At 43.9% G+C, this 24686-nt stretch overlaps 1 protein-coding gene across 2 annotated transcripts in view; it reads right to left on the bottom strand.

Moving 5' to 3' along the window:
* The window catches only part of esd (esterase D/formylglutathione hydrolase), a 32350-nt gene extending 19685 nt beyond the window's left edge, over positions 1–12665 (bottom strand). For both annotated transcript variants that reach the window (XM_041211921.1, XM_041211919.1), the window contains exons 1-2: positions 12558–12665; positions 2218–2293 (exon numbers count right to left, since the gene is read on the bottom strand). In XM_041211921.1, coding sequence (XP_041067855.1) covers positions 2218–2293; positions 12558–12609 — 128 coding nt within the window. In that variant the 5' untranslated portion in view covers positions 12610–12665. The remainder of the gene's footprint in view (positions 1–2217; positions 2294–12557) is intronic.
* Between the last annotated feature and the right edge of the window lie 12021 nt (positions 12666–24686).

The following is a 24686-nucleotide window of genomic DNA, read 5'->3' on the forward strand; positions in this document are numbered from 1 at the left end:
CTTCTCTGAACTGCTTCTAATGGATTTATATCCTTTCTTAAATAAGGAGACCAAAACGTACACAGTACTCTAGATTTGGTCTCACTAGCGTCTTGTACAACTGGAACAAAACATGCCTACTTTTATATCCCATTCTCCTTACAATAAATGACATTTCATTTGCCTTCCTAATCACTTGTTGTACCTGCATACTAACTTTTCCTGATTCACTTACCAGGACACCCAGATCCCGCTGTACCTCCCAGTTCTACAACATCTCTCTATTTAAATAATATGCTGTTTTTCATTTTTTTCCCGCCAAAATGGAGAACTTCACATTTTCCCCACATTATACTCCATCTGCCATTTTTTTGCCCACTAACTTAACCTATGTCCCTTTGTAGACTCCTTATGTTCTTTTCACAACTTAGTTTCTTACCTATCATTGTGTCATCAACAAACTTAGCAATCATACATTCCAACCCTTCATTCTAGTCATTGGTATAAATTGTAAATAGTTGAGGCCCCAGTACTGTGGCACTCCATTCATTATACCTTGCCAACCTGAAAATGATCCATTTATCCCTACTCTCTGCTTCCTGTTAGATAACCAATCCTCCATCCATATTAATATGTTACCCCCTACACTATAAGCTCTTATATAGTGTAGTATCCTTTGATGTGGCACCTTGTCAAATGCCTTTTGGAAATCTAAGTACAGCAGATCCACAGGCTCCCCTTTATCCATGCTGCTTGTTACTTCCTCAAAGAACTCCAATAAATTAGTCAAACATGATTTCCCTTTCACAAAAACATGTTGATTATGCTTGATTGAGATTTTCTAAGCGACCTGCCAAAACCTCCTTAATAATAGATTCCAGCAATTTCCAACAACAGATGTTAAGCTAACTGGCCTGTGGTTTCCTGCTTTCTGTCTCCTTCCTTTCTTGAATAGAGGCATTAAATGAATCAATAAGAACGTTTAAAATCTATTTTAGCATTCTAAGATAGAAAAATGTTATTGGGCAACTGGCGTACTTTAATTTAGTGGCTACTTCAAAATTTTCCAATGAGATCAAATTGGGAGGTACAGTTAATATTGAAGACTGGGACAAAATACAAGACAGACAAAATTAATAAACTTGTAGAATGGGTGTTGTGTAAATGACGAATGAATTTCAGTACAGATAAATGTGAGGTGGTGCATTTGAGTAAAAAGAACATGGAGGACTCTACTCCTTGGAAAAGAATAATCTGTATGCAGTAGGGGAGCACAAGGATCTAGGAGTGCACAGGAGTACACAAATCATCTGGAGTAGCAACACAAATGACCAAGATAATAAAAAAATGCAAACAAAAAAACGGGTTTATTTCTGGAGAATAAAATTGAAAAGCAGAGAAGTTATATTAAACCTGTATCGAACCATGGTTAAACCACACTGAGTACTATGCACAGTTCTGGTCTCCACATTACAAAAAGGATATAGAGGCACTGAGAAGGTATACGAAAGTTTCACAAGGGTGATACCAGAACTGAAAGGTTATAACTAACAGGAAAGACTCAATAGGCTGGGGCTCTTTTCCGTGGAAAAGGGAAGGCTGTGTGATGACCTAATGCTGATCTTCACAAGAATGAAGGATTTGACAGGGTAAATGTGGAAAAAAAATACTTGAGTGTAGGTGTGGGGAATCCAAAACTGTGGGCCATCAATATAAAATTGTCACTAATAAATTCAGTAAAGAATTCAGGAGAAACCTCTTTACCCAGAGAGTGATTAGAATGCGGAACGCTCGTCCACATGGAGTAGCTGAGGCAAACATCATAGATTAATTTAAATGGAAGCTAGATAAGATGGAGAAATGAAGAGGATTTGGCGATAGGGTTAGGTGAAGTAAGGTGGGATTAGAAAGGGTGTCTTTGGGCTGGCATGGACAATATGGGCCGAATGGCCTCCTTCTGTGCTGAAACTTTTCTATGGTGGTATGGAGACACATCTGGACCATAAACGCCAGTCACATAGCCCAATATTCAGTCACTAGCTAGATCGGCTGACATGCCTGTTTCTGAGCTGTAAATTCTATGTAATTCTATTTTTTGGGTCATAATATTACCACTGCTTACCTTAACCAACATTGAAATAAAATACTTGCTACCTTATATAACAGAAAGGAATCCGGATAAATGGACTTAACAGGAAAAAAAAAAGTTTGTTGCTGTGGCTGATTATACTCACTCACCTTTCATGTTCATACACTTTCTGATATCCTTCAAAGCACTTGGCGCTTGAAATTTGAGTCAGCGTCATTTTCTTCACTAATAAAACAAAGTTTTTTTTTAAAAAGAAAGACAACTAAACTTTTGCACAAATATAAATGCAGCTTACACAATGACAACGCACTAATACTTAACTGGTAGCACTTTCAGTTCTGGGTCAGGAGGGTTTTGAGTTTATAATCGAGGCTAACACTTGGGTGCAGTATTGAAGCAGGTGCTGACCATGATTTGAGATGGTAAGCTGAGGTTTGGTGTGTGTATTAATAGTTCAGATGGATATTCCAAATCGCATGGCAATAGCTGATTGCAATTTTCAACCATAAAGAACAAAATCCTCTCTCAACCTCAGGAAGCCCCGAAGTATTTTATAGCCAATGAAGTGTCAGATCATCAACCAACACCACCAGTAATCACAGCCACTGGTCAGTCCTCATTGTTTTTATGCTTCTTTCAGTTGAAACAGTGCTCAGGCTAGAGAAGGATTGCATGTGATGTACCGCAGTGCTGGATCCACATTAAAAAAATATGATTTGGACTTGGACACTGGGAACAGAATCACAAACATGTGCTGATGACACATGCTGCTAAAGACTTCAGAAGAACACAAAGGTTAGTGGAATGCAAATACTGTGGAAGCTGGAAATATGAAATAAAAACAGAAAATGCTGGAATTACTCAGCAGGTCAGGCAGCATCTGTAGAGAAAGATAAAAAAAAGTTACCCCTTCAAGTCGTTGAACTTTCATCAGAACTGAGAAAAGTTAAAGATGTAACAGGTTTTAACCAAGTGAAAGGGCAGGGGGGAGGTGGAAAAATAACAAAAAGGAAGGCCTGTGATTGGATGGAAGATAGGAGAGATGAAATGGCAAAGGGTTGGTGGTGTAAGATGAAAGGGACTGGTAATAGAACAAGCAAAGGAACAAAGGATATGTCTAGAGGAGGTGTGAATGGCAGAATCATTTCAAAACAAAGAAGAGAAAAAAAGTGTAAACCAAAGCCAGCAAAAAGATCGGAAACAAAATGGGGGTAGAGATTATGGTCTGAAATTGTTGAACCCAATCTCGCATCCAGAAGGCTGCAAAGTGCCTAACTGAAAGATGACGAGGAGCTTTTCCTCAAGCTTACGTTGAGCTCTAATGGAACACTGCAAGAGGCAGAGGACAGAGAGGTCAGAGTGGGAGCAAGTGAAGAATTAAAATAACAGGCAACTGGAAAAATCAGGGCCAGAATGAATGGAAGTGCTCTGTGAAGCAGTCGCCCAATCTGCAATTTGGTCTCCTGAGCGTACAGCAGACCACACTGTGAGCAGCGAATACAGTATACTGAACTAAAAGTACACATAAATCATTGTTTCACCTGGAGGGAGTGTTTGGGGCCTTGTTGAGTGAAGGGAAGGGATAAAAGGGTATGTTTTACTTCTCCTGTGCTTGCATGGAAAGGTGCCGTGGGAAAGGGAGAGGATGTTGGGGGTGACTGAGGAGTGGATTAGGAAGTCAGGGAGGGAATAGGCCTTCGGAATCCTGAAAGAGGACGGGAAGGGAAGGTGTATTTGGTGGTGGCATCATGCTGGAGGTGACAGAAATGGCAGAGGATGGTCAGTTGAATACAAGGACTGGCTGCAAGATGGTCTGGTTTTTGAGTGGGCAACCGAAAATTTTAAAGCTGACATCAGATATTTTCGAAACAGAAGTCCACATAATTCTGTGCCTTTGTTGCCTATATAATTAATTTCTACATTCAATTATTAATTTATTTTTAAAAAATCAACCACATATCCAGAAATCAAAACCACCCTCAGTCAGCTTGAACTTGGCAAAAGGTAACAATTTATTATTTAAACTGAGAGAAACTTCAGAATGCTTCAGTGCAGAGGGATCTGGGTGTCCTCATGCATGAATCGCTGAAAGCTAGTATACAGGTACAGCAGGTAATAAGGAAGGCAAATGGAATTTTGGCATTTATTGCTAAAGGAATAGAGTATAAAAATAGGGAAGTGTTGTTGCAACTGTACAAGGCATTGGTGAGACCGCACCTTGGTGTACTGTGCACAGTTTTGGTCCCCTTACTTGAGGAAGGATGTAGTTGCATTGGAGGTGGTTCAGAGGAAGTTCACTAGATTGATTCCAAAGATGCGGGACTTGTCTTATGAGGAGAGATTGAGTAGTTTGGGCCTATACACGCTAGAGTTTAGAAGGATGAGAGGAGATCTAATTGAGGTGTATAAAATGCTAGAGGGGATAGACAAAGTAGACGTGGAGCAGATGTTTCCTCTTGTGGGGCATTCTAGAACGAAAGGCCATAGTTTTAGGCTAAGGGGCAGTAGATTTAAATCAGAGATGAGGAGGAACTACTTTTCTCAAAGGGTCATGAATCTGTGGAATTCACTACCTCAGAGTGCAGTGGATGCTGGGACACTGAATAAATTTAAGGAGGAGACAGACAGATCTTTAATTAGTAACAAGTTGAAAGGTTATGGGGAGAGGGCAGGAAATTGGGGTTGAGGCCAAAATGAGATCAGCCATGATTGTATTGAATGGTGGGGCAGGCTCGAGGGGCTGAATTGCCTACCCCTACTCCTAGTTCTTATGTCCAACTGACCTGGTGGGGTGAAGGGGTGGGGATGAAGGGGTAGGGGTGGGAAGCAGGATTTGTGGGATGGTGGTAGGGGAGATGTGCTAACTTTTATGAACAGCAAGAACGATCAACAGAAATTCAGATCTTCCAATGCCTGCAAACGGTTTTTAAGTAGGTTGATCAACACTTAAAGGATGATTGTTGCCAGTAATATACAGTATAAACCAATGTTATCTCCATCTTGTACATCTAAGAATGGATTCAAAACTTTCTAATCAATTCAAGGCAATCAGCTGCACCTTAAATCTACATGCACCTATCTTATCACCTTGCTCCTTGGTTGATTGTGCATCAAACAGAACAATGAGGCTGGGGTTGTCAACTTTGGCTGGACATAGTTCTGGAGATGTCACATGATCTAACGACAACCATCCCACTTCTGCTATTGGTCATCTGACAGATCCATGCCATGACCTTGACAGGTCAACTGGAAAACAAATAGTCCATTACCTGATTGAGAGCGAAGGATCATCCAAATTGCCTTTTTCCGTCTGCCATCAGTATTTTTATGACTAATGTAGCAATTTATGATAATATGCCAAAAATGTCTCAGTAATGATGGCCATGAAACCATTGTTGATTGTTGTAAAAATCCATCTGGTTCACTGATGTCCTTTAGCAAGGAAATCTCCTGTTATTACGTGGTCTGGCCTACGTATGACTCCAGGCCCACTGCAATGATTAACCCACCTAAACAAAACTATTTTCAGGTATTGGAAGATCTGAATTTCTGTTGGTCATTCTTGCTCTTCACAGAAGTTAGCACATCTCTCCCATCCCCAAGGTCACCTTTTGCCAAGTTCAAGCTGGTCCAGGGTGGTTTTGAGTTCTGGATATGTGCTTAGTTGCTTTTTTAAAAAATACATTGAAATGGCCTAGCAAGTCACTCAGTTGTATCAAACCGCTACAGAGAAGTAAAAAAGGAATGAAAATAGACATGGAATCGACGTAGGCACCAGAAATGACAATGGCAAACCCAACCGTGTCAATCCTACAAAGTTCTCCTTACTAACATCTGGGGGCTAGTGCCAAAAGTGGGAGACCTGTCCCAAGATTAGTCAAGCAACAGCCTTGTAGTAACATTCATGGAATCATACCTTACAATGTACCTGACACCACCATCCATAAGACCATAAGACATAGGAGCAAAAGTAGGCCATTCGGCCCGTTGAATCTGCTCCGCCATTCAATGAGATCATCGCTGATCTTATGATCCTCAACTTCATTTTCCTGCCTTTTCCCCATACCCCTTGATTCCCTTACTGATTAAAAATCTGTCCACCTCAACCTTGAATATACTTAACAACCCAGCTTCTACATCCCTCTGCAGTAAAGAATTCCAAAGATTCATTACCCTCAGAGAAGAAATTCCTCCCCATCTCTTTCCTAAATGGGCGACCCCATTCTCTGAGATTATGCCCTCTGGTCCTAGACCCTCCCACAAGAGGAAACAACCTTTCAGCATCTACCCTGTCAAGCCTCCTAAGAATCTTATATGTTTCAATACAGTTGCCTCTCATTCTTCTAAACTCCAATGAATACAGGTCCAACCTACTCAACCTCTCCCCATAAGAAAATCCCTCCATACCCAAGGATCAACCTGGTGAACCTTCTTTGGACTGCCTCCAATGCCAGTACATCTCTCCTTAGATAAGGGGACCAAGACTGTTCACAGTATTCTAGGTGTGATCTAACTCGTGCCTTGTATAGTTTTAGCAAGACTTCCCTATTTTTATACTCCATTCCCTTTGAAATAAAGGCCAACATTCCATTTGCCTTCCCTATTACCTGCTAAACTTGTATGCTCACCATTCCTGGGTGCGTCCTGTCCCATCTACAGGGCAGGCCCACCAGAGGTAGCAGCATAGTGGTATACGGTTGGGAGGGAGTTGCTCTGGGAGTCCTCAAAATCAACTCCAGACCCCGTGAAGTCCATGGCTTGAAGTCAAACATGGGCAAGGAAACATCCTGCTGATTAACACCTTCCACCCCCTCAGCTGATGAATCAATACTCCTCCACGTTGAACACCCCTTGGAGGAAGTACTGAGGGTGGCAAGGGCACAGAATGTACTCTAGGTGGGGAACTTCAATCTTCATCACCAAGATTGCTTTGGCAGCACCACTACAGACCAAGCTGGGCGAGTCCTAAAGGGCTTAGCTGCTAGACTGTGTCTGTGGCAAGTGGTGAGGGAACCAACAAAAGGGAAAAAACGACTTGATCGAGTCCTCACCAGTCTAGCTGTCGCAAATGCATCGCAGTATTGGTAGGAGTGAAGACCACACAGTCCTTGTGCAGACAAAGTTCCATCTTCACATTGAGGATACCCTTTTTTGTGTTGCGTGGCACTACCACCATGCTAAATTGGATAGATTTCGAACAGATATAGCAACTCAAAACTGGGCATCCATGAGGCGCTGTGGGCTATCAGCAGCAGCAGCAGAGCTGTACTTGAACATAATCTGTAACCTCATGGTCCAGCATATTCCCCACTCTACCATTACCATCAAGGAGGGGCATCAACCCTGTTTCAATGAAGAATACAGGAGGGCATGCCAGCAGCACCACGCATACCTAAAAATGAGCTGTCAACCTGGTGAAGCTACGACACAGAACAACTTGCGTGCCAAACAGCATAAGTGGCAAGTGATAGACAGAACTAAGCGATTCCACAACCAATGGGTCAGAACTAAGTTCTGCAGTCCTGCCGCATCTAGTTGTGAATAGTGGTGGTGGACAATCAAACAACTAACTGGAGAAGGAGGCGGCTCCACAATATCCCCAACCTCAATGGTGGGGGAGCCCAGCACAACAGTGAAAAAGATAAGGCTGAAGCATTTGCAACAATCTTCAGCCTGAAGTGCTGAGTAGATGATTAACTTCGGCCTTCTTCCAAGGACCCCAGCATCACAGATGCCAGTCTTCAGCCAATTTGATTGATTCCATGTGATATTAAAAAGTGGCTGAAGGCACTGGATAGTACAAAGGCTATGGGCCCTAACAATATTCCGGCAATAGTACTGAAGACTTGTACTCCAGAACTTGCTATTCCCCTAGCCAAGCTGTTCCAAACAGCTACAACACTGGCATCTACCCAACAATGTGGAGAATTACTCAGGTTATATCCTGTCCACAAAAAGCCAACCCAGCCAATTACCGGCCCATCAGTCTACTCTCGATCATCAGCAAATTGATGGAAGGTGTCATCGACAGGGTTATCAAGCGGAACTTACTCAGCAATGACCTTCTCACTGACTCTCAGTTTGGGTTCCGTCAGGGCCACACAGCTCCTGACCTCATTACAGCCTTGGTTTGAACATGAACAAAAGAGTTGAACTCAAGAGGTGAGGTGGGAGTGATTGCCTTTGAGATCAAGACAGCATTTGACCGAGTGTGGTATCAAGGAGCCCTAGCATAACTGGAATCAATGGGAATCAGGGGTAAAACTCTCCATAGGTTGGAATCATATGTAGCACAAAGGAAGACGGCTGTGGTTGTAGGAGGTCAAACATCCCAGTTCCATGTCATCACTATAAGAGTTCCTCAGCTGCTTCATCAATGACCTTCCTTCCATTGTAAGGTCAGAAGTGGGAATGTTTGCTGATGATTGCACAATGTTCAGCACCATTCATGACTCCTCAGATGCTGAAGTAGTCTGTGTCCACATGCAGCAAGGCCTGGACAACATTCAGGCTTGGGCTGATAAGTGGCAAGTAACATTCACGCTAACAAGTGCCAGGCAATGACCATCTCCAAAAGAAAGAATCTAACCATCTCCCCTTGACAGTCAACAGCATTATCATTGCTAAATCTCCCACTATCAACATGCTGGGGGTTGACCAGAACCTTAACTGGACCAGACATATAAATACTGTGGCTACAAGAGCTGGTTAGAGGCTGGGAATTCTGTGGCGAGTAACTTACCTCTTGACTCCCCAAAGCCTGTCCACCATCTACAAGGCACAACTTAGTAATGTAATACTCTCCACTTGCCTGGATGAGTGCAGCTCCAACAACAGTCAAGAAGCTTGACACCATCCAGGACAAAGCAGCCTGTTTGACTGGCACCCCATCCATCACCTTAAAACATTCACTCCCTTCACCACCAATATACAGTGGCAGTATTCTGTACCATTTACAAGATGCAATATAGTAACTCATCAAGGACTCTTCTCTAAAGTAATTTCGAAAACCACCAAGAAGGACAAGGGTAGCAGATGTATGGCAACATCACCTACAAGTTTCCCTCCAAGCCACACACCACCCTGACTTGGAACTATATCACTGTTCCTTCATTATCACTGGGTCAAAATCCTGCAACTCCCTTCTTAACAGCATTGTGGGTGTACCTATACTACCTCAACTGCAGTGGTTCACCACCACCTTTTCACTGGCACTTAGAAATGGGCAATAAAAGGTTGTCTAGCCAGTGACACCCATATGCTGTGTAAAAATAATTTTTTAAAAATTCTCCTGGGATGTTTGCAGAAGATTAATGTTTAGTTCCAGGAAGATTGGCAACACTACCCGGATGGGAGGTTATGGGTTTAGGTCTCACTCAAAAGATTTGAGAATAAAACACAGCAGACTCTTCAGTGCAGTACTGAGGAAGCCCTGCCTTTTGGATGTGATATTAAACTGAGGATTACTTCTTTCCCAGTTGGACACAAAAGATCCAATGCTACAGTTTTGAGGAAAAGCAGGGACTTCTCTTCCTTCCTCAATCAACACAGAAACAGATTAACATTAGTGGTCTCAATTTCTCTGCTCCTCTCACCCATTCTAATCTGTCTACTGCACTCCGTTCTCTCAGGTCCAACCCTAACATTGTCATCAAACCCGCTGACAAGGGTGGTGCTGTTGTTGTCTGGCGCACTGACCTCTACCTTGCGGAGGCTGAGCGTCTACTCGCAGACACTTCCTCCTACCTCTCCCTGGACCATGACCCCACCACTGAACATCAAGCCATTGTTTCCAGGACTGTCACTGACCTCATCTCCTCTGGAGATCTTCCTCCCACAGCTTCCAACCTGATAGTCGCCCGCTTCTACCTCCTACCCAAAATCCACAAACAGGACTGTCCCAGCAGACCGATCGTGTCAGCCTGTTCCTGTCCAAAGGAACTCATTTCTCGTTATCTTGACTCCCTTCTCTCTCCCCTTGTCCAGTCCCTTCCCACCTACAACCGTGATTCCTCTGACACCTTACGTTACATCAACAATTTCCAGTTCCCTGGCCCCAACCGTCTTTTCTTCACCATGGACATCCAATCCCTCTACACCTCCATCCACCACCAGGATGGTCTGAGGGCCCTTAGCTTCTTCCTCGAACAGAGGCCTGAACAATCCCCATCCACCACTTCTCTCCTCCGTCTGGCTGAACTTGTTCTCACACTGAACAATTTCTCCTTTAACTCCTTTCACTTCCTCCAAATAAAAGGTGTGGCTATGGGAACCCGCATGAGCCCCAGCTATGCCTGTATCTTTATGGGGTATGTGGAACATTCCTTGTTCCAGTCCTACTCCGGCCCCCTCGACGATTACTTCGGTGCTGCTTCATGCTCCCGTCGGGACCTGGAAACATTTATTAATTTTGCTTCCAATCTCCACCCCTCCATCATTTTCACATGGTCCATCTCTGACACTTCCCTTCCCTTCCTTGACCTCTCTGTCTCAATCTCTGGTGATAGATTGTCCACCAATATCCATTACAAGCCTACAGACTCCCACAGCTACTTCGACTACAGCTCCTCACACCCCGCTTCCTGTAAGGACTCCATCCCATTCTCTCAGTTCCTTCGCTTCCATCACATCTGTTCTGATGATGCTACCTTCAAAAACAAGTTCCTCTGACATGTCCTCCTTCTTCCTTAACCGAGGTTTTCCACCCACAGTCGTTGACAAGGCCCTCAACTGTGTCCGGCCCATCTCCCGCGCATCCGCCCTCACGCCTTCTCCTCCCTCCCAGAAACATGATAGGGTCCCCCTTGTCCTCACTTATCACCCCACCAGCCTCCCCATTCAAAGGATTATCTTCCGCCATTTCCGCCAACTCCAGCATGATGCCACCACCAAACACATCTTCCCTTCACCCCCCCCCCCCCACCCCACCACCCCTGGCGACATTCCGTAGGGATCGTTCCCTCCGGGATGCCCTGGTCCACTCCTCCATCACTCCCTACTCCTCAACCCCCACTTACAACACCTCCCGATGCATATGCAAAAGATGCAACACCTGCCCCTTCACTTCCTCTCTCCACACCGTCCAAGGGCCCAAACACTCCTTTCAAATGAAGCAGCATTTCACTTGCATTTCCCCCAACTTAGTCTACTGCATTCGTTGCTCCCAATGCGGTCTCCTCTACATTGGAGAGACATAACGCAAACTGGGCGACTGCTTTGCAGAACACCTGTGGTCTGTCCGCAAGAATGACTCAAACCTCCCTGTCGCTTGCCATTTTAACACTCCACCCTGCTCTCTCGCCCACGTCTGTCCTTGGCTTGCTGCATTGTTCCAATGAAGCTCAACGCAAACTGGAGGAACAAGAGCTCATCTTCCGACTAGGCAGTTTACAGCTTTCTGGACTGAATACTGAATTCAACAACTTTAGATCTTGAACTCCCTCCTCCATCCCCACCCTCTTTCTGTTTCTTCCCCCTCCCTTTTGTTTTTTTCCAATAATTTATATAGATCTTTCTTTTCCCACCTATTTCCATTATTTTTAAATCTATAACTCTTATGCCCTGTTAGTCTCATTTCACCCCACTAGAGCTGTACCTTGTGTGTCCTGCTATCCATTCTTAATTAGCACATTCTCTTAGATAATATCACCACCTTCAACACCTGTGTTCTTTTGTCTGTGACATCTTTTGATTAACTGCTCCTATCACTGCTTGCTTGTTCCTACAACCACTCCCCCCAACCTTAAACCAGCTTATATTTCACCCCTCCTAATTTTACTCAGTTCTGTTGAAGGGTCTTGAGGACGCAAAACGTCAACTTTGCTCTTCTCCGCCGACGCTGCCAGAACTGCTGAGTTTTTCCAGGTAATTCTGTTTTTGTTACAGAAACAGATTCTCTGGTCATTATCACTTTGCTGTTTGGAGGAGTTTGCTGTGTGAAAATGGGCTGCAGCGTTTTCTACATTGACTGCACTTCAAAAAGCCTCTCATGGCTTGCTTTTGGACCAATTTTATCTGAAAGGCGCTATATAAATGCAAGTCATTCTGTCTAATCAAAATCCCTGAATTGTTGGCCAAGCGGGGCCCTCGTCCTCAGAAACCTTTCCTCAACATTGGAAGCACAAAGTAAACTAACCAGGATCAGACCGGGGGGGGGGGGGGGGTGGGCAGGAGGGTCACTCCTTCCCCCACCCCAGGGATATCTCTCTCCACCCCCGCCCCCCCCACGAAGGGTATAACTCAGTCTCCCCCCACTTCCCCCAACAAACTCGGTTCAGGATTCCGGCCTGAGACTCAGGCCACTCCGCCACCGAAGCCTAAAGCTGTCCTCGCTCCACTCCTCAGCGGCAGGGCCGAGTATCCCGGCTGCCCCCTCCCCTCCTTCCCCTTTCCCCCCTCCCCTCCTTCCCCTTTCCTCCCCTCCCCTCCTTCCCCTTTCCTCCCCTCCCCTCCTTCCCCTTTCCTCCCTCCCCTCCTTCCCGATACCTACCGGGGAATCGGGCACGGGCAGCGGCGGCTTTTGTCCACAGAAAACGGAACATAAAGTGTGCGCGTAGGCGCCGGGGAAGGGGAGGGAGAGCGGACTGTGTCCCAGGGCGGGGAGGGAAGTAGTGGTAACTCCTCCTGGGCGGGGCTTTGATTTATATATTCATCTTTTCAATGTCTACACTTTAATGAGTATATTAAAGTCTCTAAAATCACCGTTTTAAAATCTGTATCGTTTAGTTTCCTGGTAAACATCTTAATGACTGAAAATCTGCTTTGATGTCTTTTACAGACACGGTTAATTTAAACTGCAGCAAGGCAGTTGGCAGGGTCCAAGGATCAATCTACAGAGAGATCAATAAACTGATATGAAACTTTCATAACCTGTCCCAAACTCAACAGTATTGACCCAAGTCATTGAAAATACACCAACCATGGGTAAGGTCATGACTTCCTCGCCTAGCTGTAAGCCCCTTGGGAAATCTAATGTGTAATAAGAAACATAGCAATTATAAATTATTTGAATATTTCACATTAAAAATTAGTGTAAACATTGTGCAACTTTCTAGTATTTCTACGGCATTTATCCACATTTTTCAGTCACTCGATCATTTAACTTGACAACCTGTGTATTTTTGTAAAGGTCACTGTTAAGATTACATGATATCTAATATATATCCTTGGTTCTAAGTCTATTTCAGGCCTGTAAATTGTTCTGAAAAGTGCAATATAATTAGAAGAGGTTTTGCATCCATTGCATATCCATAGGCTAAAATACTCAAAACAAAAACAGAATTACCTGGAAAAACTCAGCAGGTCTGGCAGCATCGGCGGAGAAGAAAAGAGTTGACATTTCGAGTCCTCATGACCCTTCGACAGAACTTGAGTTCGAGTCCAGGAAAGAGCTGAAATATAAGCTGGTTTAAGGTGTGTGTGTGGGGGGCGGAGAGATAGAGAGACAGAGAGGTGGAGGGGGTTGGTGTGGTTGTAGGGACAAACAAGCAGTGATAGAAGCAGATCATCAAAAGATGTCAACGACAATAGTACAATAGAACACATAGGTGTTAAAGTTAAAGTTGGTGATATTATCTAAACGAATGTGCTAATTAAGAATGGATGGTAGGGCACTCAATGTATAGCTCTAGTGGGTTTTTTTTTAATAATGGAAATAGGTGGGAAAAGGAAAATCTTTATAATTTATTGGAAAAAAAAGAAGGGGGAAACAGAAAGGGGGTGGGGATGGGGGAGGGAGCTCACGACCTAAAGTTGTTGAATTCAATATTCAGTCCGGAAGGCTGTAAAGTCCCTAGTCGGAAGATGAGGTGTTGTTCCTCCAGTTTGCGTTGGGCTTCACTGGAACAATGCAGCAAGCCAAGGACAGACATGTGGGCAAGAGAGCAGGGTGGAGTGTTAAAATGGCAAGCGACAGGGAGGTTTGGGTCATTCTTGCGGACAGACCGCAGGTGTTCTGCAAAGCGGTCGCCCAGCTTACTACTCTATCAGGCAGGACATGCCTGTTCACTCAAATGTCCAAAACAAAAACAGAATTACCTGGAAAAACTCAGCAGGTCTGGCAGCATCGGCGGAGAAGAAAAGATTTGACATTTCGAGTCCTCATGACCCTTCGACAGAACTTGAGTTCGAGTCCAAGAAAGAGTTGAAATATAAGCTGGTTTAAGGTGTGTGTGTGGGGGGCGGAGAGATAGAGAGAGAGAGAGATGTGGGGGGGGTGTGGTTGTAGGGACAATCAAGCAGTGATAGAAGCAGATCATCAAAAGATGTCAACGACAACAGTACAATAGAACACATAGGTGTTAAAGTTGGTGATATTATCTAAACGAATATGCTAATTAAGAATGGATGGTAGGGCACTCAAGGTATAGCTCTAGTGGGGTTTTTTTTATAATGGAAATAGGTGGGAAAAGGAAAATCTTTATAATTTATTGGAAAAAAAAAAAGGAAGGGGGAAACAGAAAGGGGGTGGGGATGGGGGAGGGAGCTCACGACCTAAAGTTGTTGAATTCAATATTCAGTCCGGAAGGCTGTAAAGTCCCTAGTCAGAAGATGAGGTGTTGTTCCTCCAGTTTGCGTTGGGCTTCACTGGAACAATGCAGCAAGCCAAGGACAGACATGTGGGCAAGAGAGCAGGGTGGAGTGTTAAAATGGCAAGCGACAGGGAGGTTTGGGTCATTCTTGCGGACAGACCGCAGGTGTTCTGCAAAGTGGTCACCCAGTTTACGTTTGGTCTCTCCAATGTAGAGGAGACCGCATTGGGAGCAACGAATGCAGTAGACTAAGTTGGGGGAAATGCAAGTGAAATGCTGCTTCACTTGAAAGGAGTGTTTGGGTCCTTGGACGGTGAGGAGAGAGGAAGTGAAGGGGCAGGTGTTGCATCTTTTGCGTGGGCATGGGGTGGTGCCATAGGAGGGGGTTGAGGAGTAGGGGGTGATGGAGGAGTGGACCAGGGTGTCCCTCAAATGTCCAACTGACCAGAAACTTAAAAAAACAGAAAAAAAGACAATTTTCTGTATAAAATTTTCCATTCACAAAAATGCATTGAAGACCGAATCGGCTGTAGAAATGGGAAGCAGAGTGTAGTAGTTTTTTTTTTTTTGGAGAGATATTTGCATTTGGGCTCCCCAAATACACTGCTTTTCTTGTTATATATAAATAGCCTGGGTTTGGGGACATTAAGTTAAATTTTTTTATTCATTCAGAGGATATGAACATCACTGACAGGGCCAGCGTTTATTGCCCATCCCAATTGCCCTTGAGGTGTTGGTGAGCCACCTTTTGGAACCACTGCAGCCTACCTGGTGCTTATTATGCTTTGTTGTTGTCGTTTAGTATAACTGATGGACTTGCTAGACCATTTCAGAGGCACTTAAGAGTCAAACACATTGCTGTGGACCAGAGGTTACATATAGGCCAGACCAGGTAAGAGCAGCAATTTCCTTCCCAAAAGGACATTAGTGGACTAAATGGGTTCTTAGAAAAATCTGGTGGTTTCGTGGGAAATCTAACTGAGGTATTCAAAATCATGAGGAATTTAGATAGAGCAAGTAGGGAAAAACTGTTTCAACAGGCATTTGGGTTGGTAACTAGATTTAAAATAAGTGGCAGAGAACTAGAGGGAGTTGTTAAGATTTGCAACACTAATTGAAAATTTGGTGGAGTCAGATTCCATTACAACTTTCATAAGGCAATTAGGTATATATTTGAAGAGAACTCATTTGCAGAGTTATGGAGAAACAGCTGGCATTGGGACTAAATTGGAAAGCACAAAGAGCTGGCACAAGCACAACTAGTTGAATGGCCTCTTTCTATGCTGTAAGATTCTATAATTATGAGTCCTGTGAATTTTTAAAAGCAGTTTTTCACCGGCATTATGAAACGGGCTAGAATTTGCTGCCAAAATAACAATTTAATGCGTGCACATAGGTATTAATGTGCATATTGTGCAGCAATTGCAGCATCAAAGAATTGTGAACCACCATAAGTTGCTGTACGATTTATGCCATCCCATCATTTTTCTTTTTAGGCCGGTCCTCGGGTTCGAGGATGACTTGCTTCCACATTAAAAATGGGTTCTCAGGTGACTGAATAGTCCAACGCATGACCTACAGTCTCTGTCACAGTTGGGGTAGATGGCGATGGGGGGAAACGAGTGGGTGGGGTGCCTGGGTTGCACATGCTCCTTTTGCCGTTGATGCTTGGCTTCAGCTGGCCCTTGGCGATGAGACTCGAGATGTTCAACTCCTTCCAGGTTGCTTTCCCCCATTTCAGGCGGCCTTGGGCCAGGGATTTCCAGATGTCGGTGGGGATATTGCACTTTTTCAAGGAGGTTTTGAGGGTGTCCTTGAAGTGTTTCCTCTGCCCTCCTGGGGCTCGCTTGCCGTGTCGAAGCTCTGAGTAGAGCGCTTGTTTCAGGAGTCTAGTGTCAGGCATGCGGACGATATGGCCCGCCCAGTGGAGCTGATCGAGCATGGTCAGTGCTTCGATGCTGGAGATGTTGGCCTGAGCGAGAACACTGATGTTGGTGAGCCTATCCTACCAATGGATTTGCAGGATCTTGTGGATGCAGCGCTGGTGGTACTTCTCCAGAGTTTTGAGGTGCCTGCTGTACATAGTCCACGTCTCTGAGCCACATAGGAGGGCGGATATCACTACTCCTCTGTAGGCCATGAGCTTGGTGCCGGGTTTGAGGTCCTGGTCTTCAAACAGTCTCTTCCTCAGGTGGCTGAAAGCTGTGCTGGCACACTGGAGACGGTGTTGAACCTTGTCATCAATGTCTGCCCTCGTGCACAGTAGGCTCCCAAGGTATGGAAAGTGGTCTACATTGTCCAAGGCCTTGTCATGGATTTTGATAACCGGGGCCAGTGTGGTGTGAAGGGGGCAGATTAGCAGAGGACCTTTGTCTTATGGATGTTTAGTGTAAGGCCCATGCTCTCATACACCTCAGTGAAAGTGCTGATGATTTCTTGGAGCTCGGCTTCCAAGTGTGCGCAGATGCTGAATACTGTAGTTCAATGTCAGAGGATGGGATGACCTTGGACCTGGCCTGAATGTGGCAGAGGTTGAACAGGCTCCCGTTTGTTCTGTAGTTTAGCTCCACTCCAGAGGGGAGTTTGCTGAGGGTGAGCACTGACTGCTGACGTGACCTCCTGAAATCGGCTGCTCGCCATCAACTGCCTCTTGAATTTCAAGAAATTGCTTATTTGCAGATTAACCATCCATTATCACAGAAAGTCAGGGATGGTAGTTAACAGCATAAGTATCTTTTATTTATGTTCCTCCAATGGCATTAAACCTCTCTGGTTCAGAAAGGGAACAATTTAAACTGTGGTATCAATCTCCCAGGTGATAAAGTTGGAGATCTTTAAAATTTTACTTTATTTTGTTTTCTTTTTATTCTTTGTCTTCTTTTCCCTTTGTCAATCTAATTTTTCTTTCTCTTCCTTTAATGCTCTTTCCTTACCTGATTTAACTCTAATTCAGCCTATTTCCTCCTCCATCGTTCCTGTTTCTTTCTCAATCCTTAAATCTTATTGGTTAAGGAGATCGTGTTCTTCACCATGGTCCCAGATGCCCTATTACCCTTGCTATTAGCTTACACTTCCAATAATTTGCATTGCAAAAAAAAATTTCAAACTGAAAGATATGGGAAAAAGTCTAACTAAGCGGGCACCTTATGAGATATCCTGCTCTAGAAATCCTGGGCCACTGGTTAAGTAAGTTGTATGGAGTAGATTACAAGGTAAGAAGGAACTTGCATTCATATATTGCCACTCATGACAGCAGGATATTCTAAAATGCTTTACAGCCATTGAAGTACTTTTTGAATTGTAGCCATTGTTATCATGTGCAAAACTCAGCAGCCAATTTATGCTCAGGAGTATCCCACAAAGCAACGAGATAAATAAACAGATACCTGTTTCAGTGATGTTGGTGAGAGGATAAATGTTAGCCAGGTTACCAGGAAGAACTCCACTGCTCTTCTTCAAAATATGGGATAGAGTCTTTTGCACCTATCTGAGAGGGCAGTCAGGGTTTTGGATTAATGTCTCATCAGAAAGTTAGCACCTCACACAGTGCAGTACTCCATCAGTGTTGGTTGCAGATTTATCAGTTGGGTTTGCTATGAAGTTTTGGCAGCCTGGATTATTTAGTCAAGTTTCTGGACTGTGACTTGAACTCACAACTTTCAGACTTTGAGACAAGAGTGCTACCACTGAACCGAGGACCTGTCATAAAAATTATCACATTATCGTGTAATGATAGAACCAGATTTATTTTTGCAAATTGCAACTAAAATTCCAAAAACCAGCTGCAAAGGAAAGTAGACAAATTCTAAATCTGGGTCTGCATAACGACCCTGAAATTTCAGAGATTTCTAAATATCTCTTTGAAGCATAAATATACCATCATATATTTTGTGTGGGAATTTTGTGTAGTATCGCAACATGTCATTCGAATCAACCCAGATACTGCAGATGTAAAATCAAGGTTATCTTGATGTATAAATATTGTGAAGATAAGTGGAAAGTAATTTACCTGTAACAAGTTCAATAATTAATCAGCTGTCCTGCAGGCCTTCACAATATATTCTGTTTGTACCAGGCATTACAAATTAATTAGGTAAAGCCAAATGTGTTTAAAGATCTGTTTAATGATTATACATGCCTTGGGAAATTGAAATGTATGTCTCTGCCAGCTGGAAGCAGAATGAGTAACTAGTCTGTTGCTCTGTGAGGTGCAATGAGCATGTACATTTTTGGAATATTGCTGTTTTGTTCCTTTGCTCAATTATAGTATTTCAGTTGAATTCTCTAAAGGAAACCAGCCCAGTAACAAGAACAGGATGGAATCAGATTAGCACACAAAAATGATATCATCACTTTTGGTTGCATGAATCTATACTATTAAAAGTTTGATGCCAAAAGGCTACCAGGCTGTAAATTTTATGGTTCTATGATTTCTAAGAACAGGAATTCTGTCTTTAAAAACTCTAAGGAATTAAGATATACAGTACAATGGCTTCCAGGTAGGCCATCTCTAAACAGAACCGAAAGCACCAGAGCTTGCTGCATGCTGGAGATCTGCATTCTCAATTGTTCTTTTCAAGGATAGACATCAGAATTTGTTTCAGTGTAAATCCAATTTCTTGCACCTTAATCCCCAAAGTAAATAATTAATTAATGAACATTTCACAATATTTACAAGTTAATTCCTCACAGTTTATTTTCTTTAGACACGTGTTTGTATTTCACTTATTCCATCATAGAAACATAGAAAATAGGAGTAGGAGTAGGCCATTCAGCCCCCCAATCCTGCTCCGACAATCAATATGATCATGGCTGATCCTCTATCTCAAAGCCATAATTCCACTTTCTCCCCTTACCTCTTGACGCCTTTAGTGTCTAGAAATCTATCTATTTCCTTCTTAATATATTCAGTGACTTGGCCTCCGCAGCCTTCTGTGGTAGAGAATTCCACAGGTTCACCACCCTCTGAGTGAATAAATTTCTCCTCATCTCAGTCCTAAATGGCCTACCCGTATCCTGAGACTGTGACCACTTGTTCTAGTTCCCCAGCCAGGGGAAATATCATCCCTGCATCCAGTCTGCCCAGCCCTGTCAGAATTTGATACGTTTCAATGAGATCCGCTCTCATTCTTCTAAGCTCCAGTGAATACAGGCCTAGTTGACAAATCTCTCCTCTTATGACAATCCTGCCATTCCAGGAATCAGTCTGGTGAGCCTTTGCTGCACTCCTTCTATGGCAAGTATATCCTTTCTTATGTAAGGAGACCAAAACTGCACACAATACTCCAGGTGTGGTCTCAGCAAGGCCCTGTACAGCTGCAGTAAGTAATCCTTGCTCCTGTACTCAAATCCTCTTGCAATGAAGGCCAATATACCATTTGCCTTCCTAACTGCGTGATGCACTGCATGCTTGTTTTCAGTGACTGATGTACAAGGACACCCAGATCCCTTTGTACATCAATATTTCCCAATTATCACCATTTAAATAATACTCTGCCATTTTGTTTTTCCTATGGAAGTGGATAACTTCACACTTATCCACGTTATACTGCATTTGCCATGTATTTGCCCACTCACTCAACATGTCTAAATCACCTTCAAGCCTCTTTACATCCTCCTCACCACTCATTCCCACCTAGCTTTGTGTTGTCAGCAAACTTGGAAATATTATATTTGGTTCCCTCATCCAAATCATTGATACATTTTGTGAATAACTGGGCTCAAGCACTGAATCCTCCAACACCCCATTAGTCACCGTCTGCCACTCCAAAAAAGACCCATTAATTGCAACTCTGTTTCCTGTCTGCTAACCAATTCTCAATCCACGTCAATATATTACCCCCAATTCCATGTGTTTTAATTTTGCACACTAACCTTTTATGTGGGACTTTATCAAAAGTTTTCTGAAAATTCAAATACACCACACCCACTGGTTCTCCCTTATCTATTCTACTAGTTACGTCCTCAAAAAAACTCCAGTAGGTTTGTTAAACATAATTTCCCTTTCATAAATCCTTGTTGACTTTGTCTAGTTCGGTTGATATTTTCTAAGTGTCCTGTTACCATATCCTTTATAATGATCTCTAGCATTTTCCTTACTACTGATGTGGGCCTAACAAGTCTGTAATTCACTGTTTTCTCCCTCTCTCCTTTTTTAAATGTGGGGTTATATTTGCCACCCTCCAATAAGCTGGGATTGTTTCAGAATCTACAGAATTTTGGAAGATGATAATCAACACATCTACTATTTCTATAGACACCTGCTTTAATACCCTGGGATATAGATTATCAAGCCCAGGGGATTTTTTTGTTATTTATTCATGGGATGTGGGCTTCGCTGCCTGGGTCAGCATTTGTTGCCCATCCCTAGCTGCCCTTGAGAAGATGGTGGTGAGCTGCCTTCTTGAACTGCTGCAGTGCATGTGGTGTATGTACATCAACAGTGCTATTAGGAAGGGAGTTCCAAGATTTTGACCCAGTGACAATGAAGAAATGGGGATATGTTTCGCAGTCAGGATGGTGTCAGTCTTGGAGAGGAACTTCCAGGTGGTGGTGTTCATATCTATCTGCAGTCCTTGTCCTTCTAAATGCTAGTGGTCATGGGTTTGGAAGGTGCTGTCTAAGGAGCCTTGGTGAATTCCTGCAGTGCATCTTGTAGATGGTATACATTGCTGCTACTGTGTGTCAGTGGTGGAGGGAGCGAATGTTTGTGGATGTGGTGCCAATCAAACGAGCAGCTTTGTCCTGGTTGGTGTCAAGCTTCTTGAGTGTTGTGGGAGCTGCACTCATCCAGGCAAGTGGGGAGTATCCCATCACACTCCTGACTTGTGCCATGTAGATGGTGGACAGGCTTTGGGAGTCAGCAGGTGAGTTACTCATTGCAGGATTCCTAGCCTCTGACCTGCCCTTGTAGCCACAGTATTTATATGGCCAGTCCAGTTCAGTTTCTGGTCAATGGTAACCCCCAGGATGTTGATAGTCAGGGATTCAATCATAGTAATGCCATTGAATGTCAAGGGGCAATGGGGAGATTCTCTCTTGTTGGAGATGCTCAATGCTTGCCACTTGTGCAGCATGAATGTTACTTGTCAACTCAAGCCTGGATATTGTCCAGGTCTTTCTGCATTTGGACATGGATTGCTTCAGCATCTGAGGAGTCATGAATGGTGCTGAACATTGTGCAATCAACAGCGAACATCCCCACTTTTGACCTTATGATGGGAGGAAGGTCATTGATGAAGCAGCTAAAGATGGTTGGGCTGAGGACACTACCCTTGGAGCTGAGATGACTGACCTCCAACAACCACAACCATCTTCCTTTGTGCTAGGTATCACTCCAACCAGTGGAGAATTTTCCCCCTGATTTCCATGGACTCCAGTTTTGCTAGGGCTCTTTGATGCCATACTCGGTCAAATGTGGCCTTTATGTCAAGGGCAGTCACTCACACCTCACCTTGGAAGTTCAGCTCTTTTGTCCATGTTTGGACCAAGGCTGTAACGAGGTTAGGAGCTGAGTGGCCCTGGTTCCACTTAATAGCACTGTTGATGACCCCTTCCATTACTTTACTGATGATCGAGAGTAGACTGCTGGGATGGGAGTTGGCTGGGTTCGTTAGTCCTTCTTGTGCACAGGACATACCTAGACAATTTTTCACATAGCCAGGTAGATGCCAGTGTTGTAGCTGTACCGGAATAGCTTGGCTAAGGGCGTGGCAAATTCTGGAACACAAGTCTTCAGTACTATTGCCGGAATATTGTCAGGGCTCATAGCCTTTGCACTATCCAGTGCCTTCAGCTGTTTCTTCATATCACATGGAGTGAACTGCATTGGAGACTGGCATCTATGATGCTGGGGACGTCCGGGGGAGGCCGAGATGATTCATCCACTCAACAATTCTGGCTCAAGATTGCAACAAATGCTTCAGCCTTATCTTTTGCACTGATGTGCTGAGCTCCCTATCATTGAGGATGGGGATATTTGTGGAACTTCCTCCTACAGTGAGTTGTTTAATTGTCCACCACCATTCACGACTGGATGTGGCAGGACTGCAGAACTTAGATTTGATCCGTTGGTTGTGGGATCTCTTAGTTCTGTCTGTCACTTGCTGCTTATGCTGTTTGGCATGCAAGTAGTCCTGTAGTGGTATAGCTTCACCAGGTTTCGCCTCGTTTTTAGGTATATCTGGTGCTGCTCCTGGCATGCCCCCCTGCACTCTTTATTGAACCAGGGTTGATCCCTTGGCTTGATGGTAATGGTAGAGTGGGGGATTTGCCGGGCCATGAGGTTACAAATTGTGTTCGAGTACAATTCTGCTGTTGCTGATGGCCCACAGTGCCTTATGAATGCCCAGTCTTGAGTTGCTAGATCTGTTCGAAATCTATCCCATATAGCACAATGGTAGTGCCACACAATGAGGGTATCCTCAATGTGAAGGATGGACTTCGTCTCCAAAACGACTGTGCAGTGGTCACTCTACCGATACTGTCATGGACAGATGCATCTGTGGCAGGCAAGTTGGTGAGGATGAGACCTAGTATGTTTTTCCCTCTTGTTGGTTCCCTCACCACCTGCCGCAGACCCAGTCTAGCAGCTATGTTGTTTAGGACTCAGCCAGCTCAGTCAGTAGTGGTGTTACTGAGCCACTCCTGGCGATGGACATTGAAGTCTCCCACCCAGAGTATCTTCTGCGACCTTGCCACGCTCAGTGCTTCCTTCAAATGGTGTTCAATATGGAGGAGCACTGATTCATTAGCTGAGGGAGGGCAGTACATGGTAATCAGCAGGAGATTTCCTTGCCCATGTTTGACCTGATGCCATGAGACTTCATGGGGTCCGGAGTTGATGTCGAGGACTACTACTGTGCCGCCACCTTTGCTGGGTCTATTCTGTTGGTGGGACAGGATGGTGATGTCTGGGACTTTTTCTGTAAGATATGATTCCATGAGGAGGACTATGTCAGGTTGTTGCTTGACTAGTCTGGGAGATAGCCCTCCCAATTTTGGTAGTAGCCAGTAAGGAAGACTTCGTAGGGTCCACAGGGCTGAGTTTGCCTTTGTCATTGTCGTTTCTGGTGCCCAGTTTCATTCCTTTTTTGAGGCTTTGTAGCGGATTGATACAACTGAATGGCTTGCTAGGCCATTTCAGAGGCTATTTAATAGTCAACTAATGGTCTGGAGTCACATGTGGGCCAAACCAGGTAAGTTGGCAGATTTCCTTTCATTGGGTTTTTATGACAATCGATAAGGGTTTCATGGTGACCATTAGACCTTTTTTTTGTTGTTTCAAATTCCACCATCTGCCATGGCAGGATTCAAACCCGGGTCCCCAGAGCATTAAGATAAAAGCAAAATACTGCGGATGCTGGATATCTGAAACAAAAACAGAAAATGCTGGAAAAACTCAGCAGGAGAGTCATCCTGCTGAGTTTGTCCAGCATTTTCTGTTTTTGTTCCCCAGAACATTACCCTGGGTCTCTGGATTACGAGTCCAGCAACAATACCACTACGCCATCACCTCCCCTGCGCTTTCAGTCCCACTACTTTCTCTAGCACTTTTTTTTACTGCTACTAACTTCCTTCAATTCCTCCTCCTTACTAGACCCCTGGTTCCCTAGCATTTCTGGGAAGTTATTTGCGTCTTCTCTATGAAGACAGAACTAAAGTCGTTGTTTAATTGCTCTGCCATTTCCTTGTTCTCCATTGTAAATTTTCCCAGAGCAGACTGTAAGGGACCTACATTTGTCTTCACTAATTTTTTTTTACATACTTTTAGAAGGTTTTACAGTCCACTTTTATGTTCCTTGTAAGTTTATTGTCATACTTTATTTTCCAATCTTGATCAATATCTTAGTCTTCCTTTGCTGAATTCTAAACTGCTCCCAATCATTGGATTTGGGAGCTTTATATGACAACTTTATATGACTCCTAATTGGATCTAATATTATCCTTAATTTCTTTTGTTAGCCATTGTTGGGCTGATTTTCCTGTTGTGATTTTGCACCAGAAGGGAATGTAAAGCTGTTACAATACCTGCATTCATTCCTTAAATATTAGCTATTGTCTCTTCTTTGTCATGCCTTTTAATGAAG

The sequence above is a fragment of the Carcharodon carcharias genome, chromosome 18 (genome assembly GCF_017639515.1).
Source record: "Carcharodon carcharias isolate sCarCar2 chromosome 18, sCarCar2.pri, whole genome shotgun sequence".
Classification (NCBI taxonomy): domain Eukaryota; kingdom Metazoa; phylum Chordata; class Chondrichthyes; order Lamniformes; family Lamnidae; genus Carcharodon; species Carcharodon carcharias.